The sequence below is a fragment of the Pseudochaenichthys georgianus genome, chromosome 4, assembly GCF_902827115.2.
Source record: "Pseudochaenichthys georgianus chromosome 4, fPseGeo1.2, whole genome shotgun sequence".
Classification (NCBI taxonomy): domain Eukaryota; kingdom Metazoa; phylum Chordata; class Actinopteri; order Perciformes; family Channichthyidae; genus Pseudochaenichthys; species Pseudochaenichthys georgianus.
In genome coordinates, this window is record NC_047506.1 from 5,582,997 (window position 1) to 5,595,327 (window position 12,331).

The following is a 12,331-nucleotide window of genomic DNA, read 5'->3' on the forward strand; positions in this document are numbered from 1 at the left end:
CTCCGATGGTATTAAGCGATGTGTTTGCTCAAAAATAAAATAAGTTTGACATGTGCCACAAAGAAAAGACCCCTTTACAATATTCAAAAATAAATAAGAAAAAATAAAATGACAAACAACTTGGGTATTCTTTCTTCTTGACAAGGCTAACTCAAAGGTGGCCTTTCTTATACAATCAAAACACTGGCTCTAACAATGGTTATCTTGCAGAACGCTACTCTGTGTAACTCGGTTGTCAGAGCGTTGGGGGAAGACTCTGACATTGTGTTGCAACAAAGAAGACAAGTATTTGTGTTATTTGCTTGGGCCTCTTGTCTCAGCCATCTCAATAATGCGAAGAGAGTGGGAGGTAAACAACAGCCTCATTCTTCTTTAGAGAAAAGATGTATAGTAAGGCAGAGAGAAAGCATCACATCCAGATCTACACCAACACATCTCAACAGCTGGTTCATCAGGGTCAGAAGTGCTGTCATACAAGCACTCGGAGGAAATGCTTTCCCTATACTCAAATGGATGGCAGCTTAATAAACCACTTATCCAGTACATATTGGTTTATAAAGTGGAACAAGCAGCTTTTTCTTTATGGCATCATTCAATGCCTGCTCCGTAAATCAACCAAAATTACGTTATGAAACTGAGCTTGTGGGCAGGAAATTAATGCTCTCGCCTGCGTTATATATTGAAAAGCGTTTCCAACATTTTCCCTTTCATGTTTGAAAAAGAAGTGAGCTCAACATTACAAACCCCCCAAAGATAAGTTCAACACCACAGTACAGTAGACTTCTATAACACATGTAGTAAAATATATAACTGATAGATTTGATCAGAATTAAACAATATAATTGGATTGGACTGCACATGATTGGTCTAGCTTTTGAAGTCACTATAGGTTTTTTTTTGGGTGTAAAACCTATCCAGTTTGTGATGAAGGTGTTTGGATTAAATTAAGAAAATGAAGAGAAACTCCCTTTGGGATTTTAGCCTTTGCAGACCATTGACATGCACAAAAACCTATATAACAGACTACATGAAAGAGAGAACCCCAAAAGGCCTTTTTTAATGAAGTATTAAGTAGCGTTAAATGGCAATACTACAGTAAAGTATCTAAGGTTAATGTGTTGAGGAGTGTGTCTTGAATGAACAGGCAGTACTCAGTCATTGTTGCATGTTTAATTCCAGGCCAACATTACCTTTCATGAGCAATCCATTAAAATACATCCAGTATGAAAACATTCTTTAGGCATTCATTCAGTGCATCAAATCGCTACAGATCTACTACTTATTGTTCTGGTCATTCTCTTTATCTCTTTGCTTTAAGGTCGTGGGGCTGAATCCAGCGCCCACTTTAAAGGTATTTGAATTGTGAATGATATCAAGCTATGAGGTTGCTACTACTGTACAGTGTACAGTGATCTGATGGTCCATCATGCGTACCCTGATTGTCTGGGGTGAGATCAGAAAAGCACTAAGAGTCAGACCAATCCTCTCTACTCGTGATGAGGTGGATGAGATGGATGTGGTCTGGTTCGCCCTTTGAATGCTTTTTATTGCCCTGAACCGAAAGGCGGCACAGATGAGAACGTGCCGGAGACAGAGTTGTGGTCAGGTTTTAAAAAGATGAAACAGTGGTGGGTGTGTGAGGAGCTCTAAGTGATGTTCTCCAGGATGTAAAATATAAGCTCCATCACGAAGGGCTCGTCGCCTCTCTTGTGCCCCCTGCTCTGGATCACGGGGATCAGCACGCTGTCCAGGGCGTTCAGGTACCGGGCGGGGAGCGGCAGCCCGTTGCTCCCCGCCACAAAGCCCACCTGAAATGACAAAACAGACCTCTCATTAGTTTAAATACACACACACCCTGGAGCTTTTCTCGTACAAAGTATACGACTCTGCAAAGTGTGAGTCATACTGTATGTAACATGCCCCCCCCACCAAAGTTAGAGCAAGTGGACGATTACCTTAAAATCCCAAACTGATGTTATTATCAAATTGTGAACAGATTACCATATTCTGTATTCTGGTGAAACAAATAACATATAAATCTCAATTGTATGTTTGTTTTGGCTCTATTTAACACATCTTTAGGCTAATTCTTATTTCACCTATGATACCAAAAACAAAATGTAGACACTTGACTGTCTTTTTTGTGACCAACTTTTTTTTATTGTTTTTTTTTTTTTTTGTTGCCCTCACAAAAGGGACTTATACAGATACAAATGATATAGACAATACAAAAAGAAAAAAGAAAGATAGTCTTCACATAATTCGAGGCAGAAATGCTTAAACAAACAATGTGTTTTTCCAGCTATCTAATTAGTTTAGGGATTTAATCATAATTTTGGTCAACTCAATTATACACCTGTTTTTCTCTGTCTCTACCCGCCTTACTAATATGTTTGACTTTGAAGTCAATAATAGTAATTGATTAACAAAATAATACATTTAAATATGTCATTTTAAGGTAGCTTAACCTCACCAAATGAAAGCCAGAGTGCAGGTTCTGTGGCTTGATTTTAAGGTCTTCTGCAGATGTTTCATTTGTCTTCACAGAAAGTGTACATGTCTATGCTATTATCATGGCAGACCACACGTCAGAAAGTCAGATTTATATCTTAACTACATTCTTAACAAATATGTCTCAGCATTTTTGGATTTGTCGGGCAGTATTCAGGATGCAACCTTATTATGTGAGGTTATAACAATAAGTAATCGCTGACACCAAACCTCTTTCCTGACCTCTTGAGATTCGAAGGCGACCCTCAGCCCCAGCTTGGCCATCCCGTCCTCTTTCAGCAGTTTGAGGTGAGGACACAGAGCCAGGCAGAAGGCCCGGGCGATCCGCTCCGTCAGCCGGTCGTGTTCAGCAGACTCACTCGCTCCTCTTTTGGGAAGATCCCCCCTCTGCAGGAAGAACACCTGCGCACATCATACACAGACATTTAAAGAAAGGCTGAGGCAGTTTCAGATGGACCTACGTTCATACTTTAAGCAGATCATTATGTACTTCTGTCCAGCGGATGATCTTTCCATTTTCTTTGTATTCTGACTTCTGGAACATCTTAGTACTGCTGATGGACTCCATGGACTTCCCATCAATGGGGCTAATGACACTGGAGGACACACACACACACACATTACCCGTTATTAGCAACATTTAACAGACACTGAAATGCACTGGTATTTTGCTTGGTTGTTTCAAAGCCTGCATATCTTGATATATTCAGAGGTGAAAGGAAGCACTCTGTTACAAGTTAAAGCATCCAAAGTCATTCAAAAGGCTTCTCAACTAATAGCACCAACATATACTTAATTCATTAATTAATACATTTGTTAACTTAGTACAAAGTACAAGTGTTGCAGCTGGTAAAGGAGGAGTTTTTTTTTTTTATTATCTATGTCAGGAAGCCAAGGAATAATTTAACCTGTAATAATGGATTTGTCAAATAATAATAATCTGGATTTTTTTTTTTTAAGTAATTAAAGTGATCTAAAGTGTATAAAAGTAAGTTTAAAAGTAAAAAATAGATTATTTGCATCTAAATGGTGGTGGATTAGAAGTCTAAAGAAGCAAGACCCAGAAAAGCTCACGTAAAGTATAAGTACAAGTACCTTAAACTCCTACTTAAGTGCAGTACTTAAATACATTAATGTACTTAGTTACTGTCCACCACTGGTTAGTTTACTGTTATATTCTTCTTCTTAAGTATAAAAGCCTCATTCTGCCCCATGAACATCAGACCCATGGGCACACACACTCACCCCTTATTCACAGTGCATTTGTCCTCCACCCACTGCACACACACCAGCTCATGGCTCTCTGATTGGTCGAGACGTCCGCAGGTAACGGTGTAGTCCTTCATCTCGCGCATCGCCCTGCGCAGCTCCGCCATGGTTTCCACGGTGATCTGCACCATCAGCCCATCTGTGGAGAGTGGACAGCGAAACAGGAGAAACAGACGCGCACACACACATTCATACACTCACATGCAGCAACACGGACACACGCCTAGACACACAGTCTGTTAAAATGTACACAGACACACACACATGGAAACATCAACACATTCTGAATACAGCAGGTTTGAAGCAGGGGTGCTCACATGCACTACTTTTGAGAAATTAGAGTAAATAATGAATGCCCTGCCTGAACCTGACTCCCCTCTCGCAGACAGTTTACCTTCTACGATGCTGGACTTGGCGAGGTACCCTGCGGACGCCTTCAGAGCACTGCTGAATATAAAAAAGCAGGAGCCAGTAACTGCAATGAAAAGAAAGGAAACATGTTTAGAGACAAACTGTACGGCTACAATCCTGGACATCAGTTTTGATATCAATGACAAGAAAAACAATTATCATGTAGTGCCATCTTGTGTTACTTTAGGGAACTTAATTTAGTTTGGTGGACCAAAATCCCACATCAAAGCTACCTCTTTTAATATCTGCACAGCTCTCCACTTTACATCCCAATACTGCCCATATTTGTGTCATATTATACTGTAGGCTACTCTACTACTTTTATTGCAGATTTATATTTTGTGTAAATATTTTTTTTTAAATATGTTTTACAATTGTTCTATTTCATGGTCCTTTTTCTTACAAATTTATATTCGCTTACTGTGTTTTCGTACGCACCATATGCTCCAATATGTGTGTACTTTGCATTAAACCTGATTCTGACTTTTTTTTAATTGTTTGTTGTTGCATAGTGTCTTTGATCTTTGTCTATGCTGCAGCAGAATTGCCCTGTGGAGAATATAAACCTCTTTTTATTATAGGTGGATTTTGTCCAACAAATTCACAGTCTACTATTTTAAAAGGCTTAAAACTAGTGGATAGCACCAAAGAGTCAGTGGAGTTGAGGCTCTCTGAACAAAGCCTTTGTATCGATCAGAGTTCTGATTTATTTCTTTTTGTTTCATACAAGCATCAAAGTTTCCCTAAACAAGAAAATGCATTATCTTATCAGTCAATCAGTCTCCCACCTTGTTACAATCCACATGTCTGATTCCTATAAACTCCTGCACTGCTTCTTGATAATGTATCATGAAGTCCAGCCTCTGATATCTTGCCGTCTCCCACGGTACCCTGTTATGTCTCACCTTTGCGGGGCTGGTTGTGGATGCTGATGGCCTGGGTCTGGTACTGGCCGTCCTCTGCTTGCACGCAGATGAGGTGAGAGTCTGCGGTCTCGTTGAAGCACGCCCCGATGGCCAGCACATGTTCATTGGACTTATTCAGAGCCTTCATCAGCTAAGGAGAGGGAAAGATGATCAAAAGAAAATACATACACATCATTAATAACTGTGATGCATTAAAGGTTTACTCTCACCTCATTATAGCCGGTGGTCGGTAACTTTATGTTGGTCTTCTGAGCCTCTAGATCCACAGTGAGCCCCGGCACCATCGGTAGGCTGTAACGGTAATTCCTAAAATCCTAAAACAAGATGAGAGAAGCGTTGAAGTTACACTGAAGATCAAAGGTGGGAAAAGTTTGACAAACTGTCATACTCACCACTAACAGTCTCATTATAGTGTGGCCAATTTCCCCAAACAAGGGCTTCCTAAAGCGCACGCTGTACAGTGGGCACGGGTAAACTGCAACAAGATATATAGTGTTTAGCTCAGGAAAAATACTGTAGCATTTCAGTCGCAGCATCTTATACCAAGGCAAGGCAAGTTTATTTATATAGCACCTTTCAACACACGGCAATTCAAAGTGCTTTACAAGAATGAAAGACATTAAGAGCATTAAGAAACATATTATAAAAAGGCATTTAAAAACACTCATTTAAAAGCAAAGATAATAAAACATGAATAACAAAGGTACATGAATTAAAGTCACGGTGCAGTGTGAACATGTTTAGGTCTGACTCAATCATTGCTAACTTTTTAGCAGAAATAGTTTTCTTTAACCTCACTTTCTTTCTACTTTCTTTGTTAACTTATTTCAAGTGTTTCATGCTAAACAAACCCCCCCTTTTTTTTTTTTAAATGTTGCCATATTTGTGTAGCATATAAAATACATTTGCTCCCAGACATTCGTGTGGCTTGCTAGTTTTGGACCCCATCTGTACCAAAGCCCTACGACTTACATCTGTATTCGGCGCCCAGTCGCAGCATGAGGCGCAGAGGGAAGGCTTTGGCCCAGGTCAGCTCTGCTCGGTGGACCAGCAGGCCGAAGAGGTAGGGCTGGTTGGGCAGAGGGAGGCCCTGCAGGGACTGGAGGGTGGAGCGGACGTACAGGAAGCCCGCGTGCTCCGTGCTGCCCAGGAAACTGCTCCCCAACAAGGACAGCGACAGGTGCTTCACAACCTTTCCTGCAGAACCACAGTGGGAAGGAAACATGTGTCATTAGAGCAGGAAACACATTTATGGACAGTTTTAGAGTCAGAAAATGGGCAAAAAGCTATATAAACATCCTTACTACTATATTCATTCAAAAAATGTGTTCACTGGAACATGCACTGAGGTAGAGAATACATTTACAATGTAGCCAAGTTAAGAAACACGCAAATAGGCCTCGAGAGACTCAAATAAAAAGCCTAATAATTAGAGATAATTAGAGTATTGAAAATACTCTGGTAAAAGTAGAAGTACTGACTAAACTTCTTTACTCAGTAAAGTAAAGAAGTATGGGCTTCAAAATGTACTTAAGTAAAAAGTACCCATAACTACCAAATGTTTTAAAGAGTAATTGTTAGCTAATGAATATTTAGATGCTGAACAACGGCAAAGCCAAGGCTTGAGGGGGTAGAAAACTAGTAAGGGCCTTTTAAATAAATAAAACCCAGTGTGTATCACAGCTTAGAGAGAGAGAGAGAGAGAGAGAGAGAGAGAGAGAGAGAGAGAGAGAGAGAGAGAGAGAGAGAGAGAGAGAGAGAGAGCGAGCGCGCCACTCTGACTCAGCATACAGCTCACAAAGAAGAGTTTTATAATACCTCCAGTAATACTGCGACTGTATATTGTGTGTGTCTGACCTGTGAAGGTGTCCCTGTACAGCTGGATGAAGTGGCTGAAAATGTCTTTGGGGAAGCTCTTCTCTTCAGGCAGACACTGCAGCAGCACCACCACCTCCACCTGGCCCACAGCGTGCATGCCCTTAGTGGTCACACACCAGCACTTCCTGTTCACATCTGTCACACAACAAAGGCATCATCTCAGAGGTAAACAAGGACAGTTTGTCAAACATTTTGCACTCAATATCTTTTGTCAGATAACAGCAGTGTGTAAAATATGTTGCAAATGAGTGATTGTTATGTTGTGTTTTTTTTTTCATGTATTGTGTTGGGAAAATACTGAATGTACTCTTCCAATATCAGAGTTGAACCGCTATATCTGCATCCAGGGGCGCCAAAAGGGGGTGAAAAGTTAGGACCATTCTAAGGGCCCTTGACTGACAGGGGCCCCAAACATTTTTAGAACATTAAGAAAAAATGTTTAAGTAACCTTTCATCAATCATCAATAATTAACATTAATATAACGGGAAATTGATAATGTACTCACTAAACTTACGATTCATTTCACTTTTTTTTTTCCAAAAGTTAATTATCCAAAGCCTCTGTACACCCCCTCTATTTACATGTAATGGTTTGGTCCTGCCTACAAACGCTGTGCGGCCGCTCTTTTCTAGCAGCAGAGAGTGAGAGCATGTGAGGAGGGATGTTAGTACTTACTAGGGATGGGAATTTAAAAGCAAATACCTCCAAAAAACGGTTAACCGAAAAGTATATATCCTATAAAAAAATCCCTGACGGCGCCCCTGTCTGCATCTTGTGAGTGTGTGACTCCCTCTCTTGTATATCAACATGTGAAGGACACTGTTCAGGAACTAGTTGTACCAAATGCTCTGTATGTGAGGACTACTAAATATCCTGATATTGAAGCTCAAGCTGGTGACGACGAGTGATACTTTCCTAACATATTGTGTCTTTATATTTGTCCATGTTGATGTTACAAATGGAGCTGCTACGATGCAAGTCAAATGTCAGACTTGATCTGACCGTTAAAGTATTATCGTGTCGTATCGTATTTCCTGAGCACACAATCATCAACAATAGAAAGAGGACTCTAACGTACAGTTGACCAGTTTGACCATAGCGAGCAGGTTGGCGTTAAGGACGAACACCAGAGGTTTTGGTCGGCCGCTCTCCAGCTCCTGGATGAGCAGCGTCTCAGAGGGCTGCTCCTCCACAGTGTAATCTGAAGAGAAAACAGTAACACTGACATTAGATTAAAGTATCTTCTACAACTGCTCATTTTCATGACCTTGAAATATGTTCAGCTTCTTGGTATCTTTTCTACGAAATTCAACACATTTCTACTTTCTTGTTTATGTCTAGTCTTTTAATTTGTATAGTACAATGCCATGTCTTTGTATGCTGCTGCAACACAAACATTTCCCAGAATGGGATCAATAAAGTACTTCTTATCTTATCTTATCAGCATTTCCTGGAAGTCTGCATGGTGCAAAGATGAATGGAACAGAAGGGAGTCCCATGCAAATCAAGAAGCAAAAGGCAAGGTGAAAATGTGATTTCTGCTGTTGAGGAGTTGAACGTGTGTTGACAGAAGGAAGAGCAAAGTAAAGCATTATAATTAGGTGACAGCAGAGGCTACAGAAAAATGCTGAATAACCTAAATTCAGGGGCGTTTGTAAACAATAATAAAAGCTACCAGTCCTTACGTCTTTATGAGAGTGGAGACAATGGTTTTCTTTTATCTGGCGCAAGAAAGTCTTTTTTTATAACATTGTATGCAAATAAAAGAGCTTACCTACTGATTTCAAGATTCATGTTAGAAAATAAATTCACTGCTGTTTAAGGATTAATAACCATTGTCTAAGCATGGCCCTATTAAAGATGCAAGGACGGGTAGCTTTTATTAATGCTATTGTTTGAAATGCCCCTGTTTAACCGGGCTGAACAGGGTCTACATTGTGATTACTGTGGCAGCCCAACAGGGAATAGTCCTTGGAATAATCGAAAAACAAAATCACTACTTAGTCTTTTATTTACAACAGACGTGTCTTTCATTCCGGTTATTCTGCTTTTGCTGCCACTTAAGTTTGATGCTTTACTTTGCTCTTCCTTTTGTCAACACACTGCCAGCTTCTCAACATCTAACTTTGAACCTTGCTTTGTGCTTCCAGATATTCATGGGACTCCTTTTTGTTTGTGCCCCTCCTTTCATCTTTGCACCGTGCACACTTGACAGGCCTAAAAGATATTCCACGGTGATGAAATGAACAGCATCTGCTACTTAAGCAAATAAATCTACACAGTCATCTGGCTAAATCGTTCACTCTCCTGTTGAATGGAAGCTGTCTCACCTCCTTTGACCCCAGTGGAGGTGAGGATGGGGGGGAGACCCTCCAGAGGGATGAGGTTTGCAGAGCTGCTCACTGTGGTGCCCCAGCCATAAGGACCACAGGCCTCCTAGAGGAAGAAGGAAAGAGAGCAGTAAGACCACTTTCTTTTTCTCCAAGAACAACATGTAATGTTTTGGGTGGTCCTACATTGATATTAGTCCCATGTGGTCTCAAGGCTCTCCTGATCTGTGGGGAACCCCCAGGACTTCTAGAGGGCCCGCCCAGCGCTCGTCTCATCAGCGGAGAAAACCCTCGGACAGGTGTGGTGGGGGCCGATTCAGACTGCTTCAGAGGGAGGATTTCATCTGCAAACCACACCCTCCTCTTCCCCCTCGGAGATGTCCCTGAGGAGAGAACAATTGCTTATGCAAATAGTCAATAAAAACTCAACTTTAATTGAATAAAAACAAAGCTGTGCTCACTTTTGAGGAGGGTTGAGTGACAGCAAACACAAACTCGTCCCTCCTTTCCATCCAGATGTGTGAGTCTGAACTTCACATTGGAGCAAAGTGCACAAAAAACCTGGCGAACACACATGACACACACACATGTTCATGTCACCTGTCACGAGGGAAGTCTTATTGCAATGGAAATCCTATCAAAGGTTCCTCACCTTCCCACAGGCTCTGCAGTGATGCCTCCTCTTGGTGAACGTAAACTTCACCCCACACTTCATGCAGACCTGCGCCTGGGCATCAGGGACCCACACTGGAGCGATCTCCCCGAGGACGGTGCCTCGATCCTTGGACAAAATGCCAACAGGGCTCAGCTGGGAATCATTGTCCGGATCCAGAGGAGAGGCGGCACATTCCCCCGTCGCTCCCTCCCCACCGCTGCTCGTCTCCTCTCCTCCATCAGATCTGACCTTGGTCTCTGGTCTCTCCTCCAGCTCCTTCTCTTCAACCACAGAGTCCTCCTTTGATGGGGGATCCTTTTTCTTCTCCTCCTCCTCCTCATCCTCATCATCTGCCACCTCATCCTCTTCCTCCTGGTCCTCCTCTGGCCACGCAGCCTCGGCAGGGCTCAGCACCAGGGGGCTGGGCGTCTCCCCGAAACAGCTCTCCCCCCATGTGGAGATGGAGGTCACAGTGCAGCTGCCCTCCTCCAGCTGGGAGGGAGAGGCGGCGTCGGCAGGAGGTTGGGATGGTTTCTGCTCACATGGACCCAAGCTGCTCCTCACTGCGGCCTCTGAAGAGGTCTTAGAGGGAGATTCTGCTCGGATTTGGCCGCAACCCAACCCCGGTTTGGACACGTCTCCATCTTTGAGCACCAGCAGGCAGGGTCTGTTCAGCCAGTGGTGCTTGGTGTCCTGGAGAGACGGATTGTCTCCTTCATCTGTTTCAAGGGGGAGCATGATGATGATATCAAGACCACTAAATGTCTCTTTTGCCTTTTTCTGTCAAGCACACTTAATTAGTGTCATTAATAATGAGTCATTAGACGGCAAATGTTCACATGTGCCAAGTGGCCATTTAACAGCATGTGTTCATATATGTATTCACCCAGGACACACCTCAGCTTTCAATCATCACTAAAGGCAGCATTAGTATAATTTGCCCTTGAGGTGTATTTGAGATCATAACAGAAGTAAACAAGTGGTTAAACAAATAGGTTTGTTGTGGACTAAATATTGATGTAAAAACAATAATTGTGGTTGTTGTTAATATCTCATTGCTGCTATGGTTCACCAGAAAGCCAAAAGTTCAACAGAGGCTCTGTTACCACATCCAACACAGGATCTACATACAGGTTTTTTATTGGCTTACAGCTGTTCATGTTTGAAACATTGGTCATGGCGTTCATGGCAGACCAAAGACAAATGCATATGGTAATAAAATCAAATGGTTTGCACATTTCACTCTGGGGGGTTTTCAAATCATCACATAATCTTAAATCTAGTAAGGAACTACTGTCAATATAGTCAAATGTGCGAGTTAATTGTGAATGACTGCATAGCCTCCGTTAAAAGGCACATACCTTCTCAGATTGAAGCCAATTACTGTTCTAACAGCCTTCTCTCTCACGTAATAACCATTACTGTTAATTACCAGCACACAAGAGGGGAGTAAATGTGTCCATCGCTGCTGTTTCATTGAGCACTAAGTGATTCATGACTCAGGACCCCGTATGTGAAAACCGCTAGAATAATGTTACAGGATAACAACCGGAAAACTGGATTTATGTTGAATGGGAATTATCTTATTTTCCAGATTAAATTGCATTGCAGCCCCCTTACAGAATCAAAATAAAGGCGGGTCGTGTGGTTCATGCTGCGGGCTATAGAGTGGATATTTCCCGGTGTCACGGTGCACGGATCCGGATGACCGGAGCGATGATCGCATCCCGGGACAGTGACGCATGCAACACACGTGTACGATGTTTAATCCGCTCGCAGGCACCGAGCCCGGCAGCAATGCGACACTCACCCCGTTACATCAGAGCAGGACATCTCACTGAGAGCCGCTGTTTACTGTCTGCGGACAGCGCGTCAATGTGCACAACACTCGATATGTGCGCAACACACACACACACACACACGATGCGGACTATGCGCGCTGCCAAATGCTGTATCAGCGATTTTCTGTGACAAACACAGACGCGCATGCAGTATCATCACATTGTAACGCACCGGCTATGAATAGGGGAGTAAATCATCCCCTCCCCGCTGCAGTGAATCGCATTTCTTACCCTCAGTTATTCCTCCCAAAAGGCTTTCATTCTCGTCATCCCGCGCAGAGAAGAACTTGAGCATTTTATCCGGTTACATGAGAGAGCCGAGCAGCACGGATTCAGGCAGCAGTGCCTTGCTCACAAGCGGAGGATGGGGTGATGTTGCCTCTCTTCCCCCCTCTCTGTGATCTCCCTCCTCCCCTGTGTCTCTCTGCAGCTCTTTGAAGAAACTCAAGAGGTGTGCAGAAACGTCCCTCCCCAGTTTGCCGTCTGCACAACCCGCAGGACAGAACACA

The 12,331-nt window shown here is 42.6% G+C and overlaps 1 protein-coding gene across 2 annotated transcripts; it reads right to left on the minus strand.

Moving 5' to 3' along the window:
* Positions 1 to 1,155: 1,155 nt before the first annotated feature.
* On the minus strand, positions 1,156 to 12,290 carry zfyve9b (zinc finger, FYVE domain containing 9b). Of its 2 annotated transcripts, none has more exons than XM_034080460.1 (16): positions 12,054 to 12,290; positions 9,979 to 10,700; positions 9,788 to 9,887; positions 9,513 to 9,709; positions 9,327 to 9,432; positions 8,075 to 8,197; positions 6,975 to 7,130; positions 6,090 to 6,314; positions 5,510 to 5,592; positions 5,327 to 5,431; positions 5,097 to 5,247; positions 4,175 to 4,255; positions 3,757 to 3,919; positions 3,002 to 3,107; positions 2,734 to 2,913; positions 1,156 to 1,808 (listed from the first exon to the last, which is right to left on the minus strand). In XM_034080460.1, the coding sequence occupies exons 1-16, from the start codon at positions 12,115 to 12,117 to the stop codon at positions 1,647 to 1,649; spliced, it is 2,724 nt and encodes a 907-aa protein (XP_033936351.1). In that variant the 5' UTR covers positions 12,118 to 12,290; the 3' UTR covers positions 1,156 to 1,646. The 2 variants fall into 2 exon arrangements, with proteins under 2 accessions (XP_033936351.1, XP_033936350.1); XM_034080459.1 differs by having other exon boundaries at positions 2,722 to 2,913.
* Positions 12,291 to 12,331: the final 41 nt, after the last annotated feature.

What these genes read in the sequence shown, in the direction of transcription:
- zfyve9b (XM_034080459.1), bottom strand. Translation starts at nt 12,117, where the DNA reads ATGCTCAAGTTCTTCTCTGCGCGGGATGACGAGAATGAAAGCCTTTTG. An exon ending in TTTGGGAGGAATAACTGAGG is followed by an intron (nt 10,701 to 12,053) that starts GTAAGAAATGCG and finishes CCCTTGAAACAG; the next exon opens with ATGAAGGAGACAATCCGTCT. An exon ending in CTCCACTGGGGTCAAAGGAG is followed by an intron (nt 8,198 to 9,326) that starts GTGAGACAGCTT and finishes TTTTCTCTTCAG; the next exon opens with ATTACACTGTGGAGGAGCAG.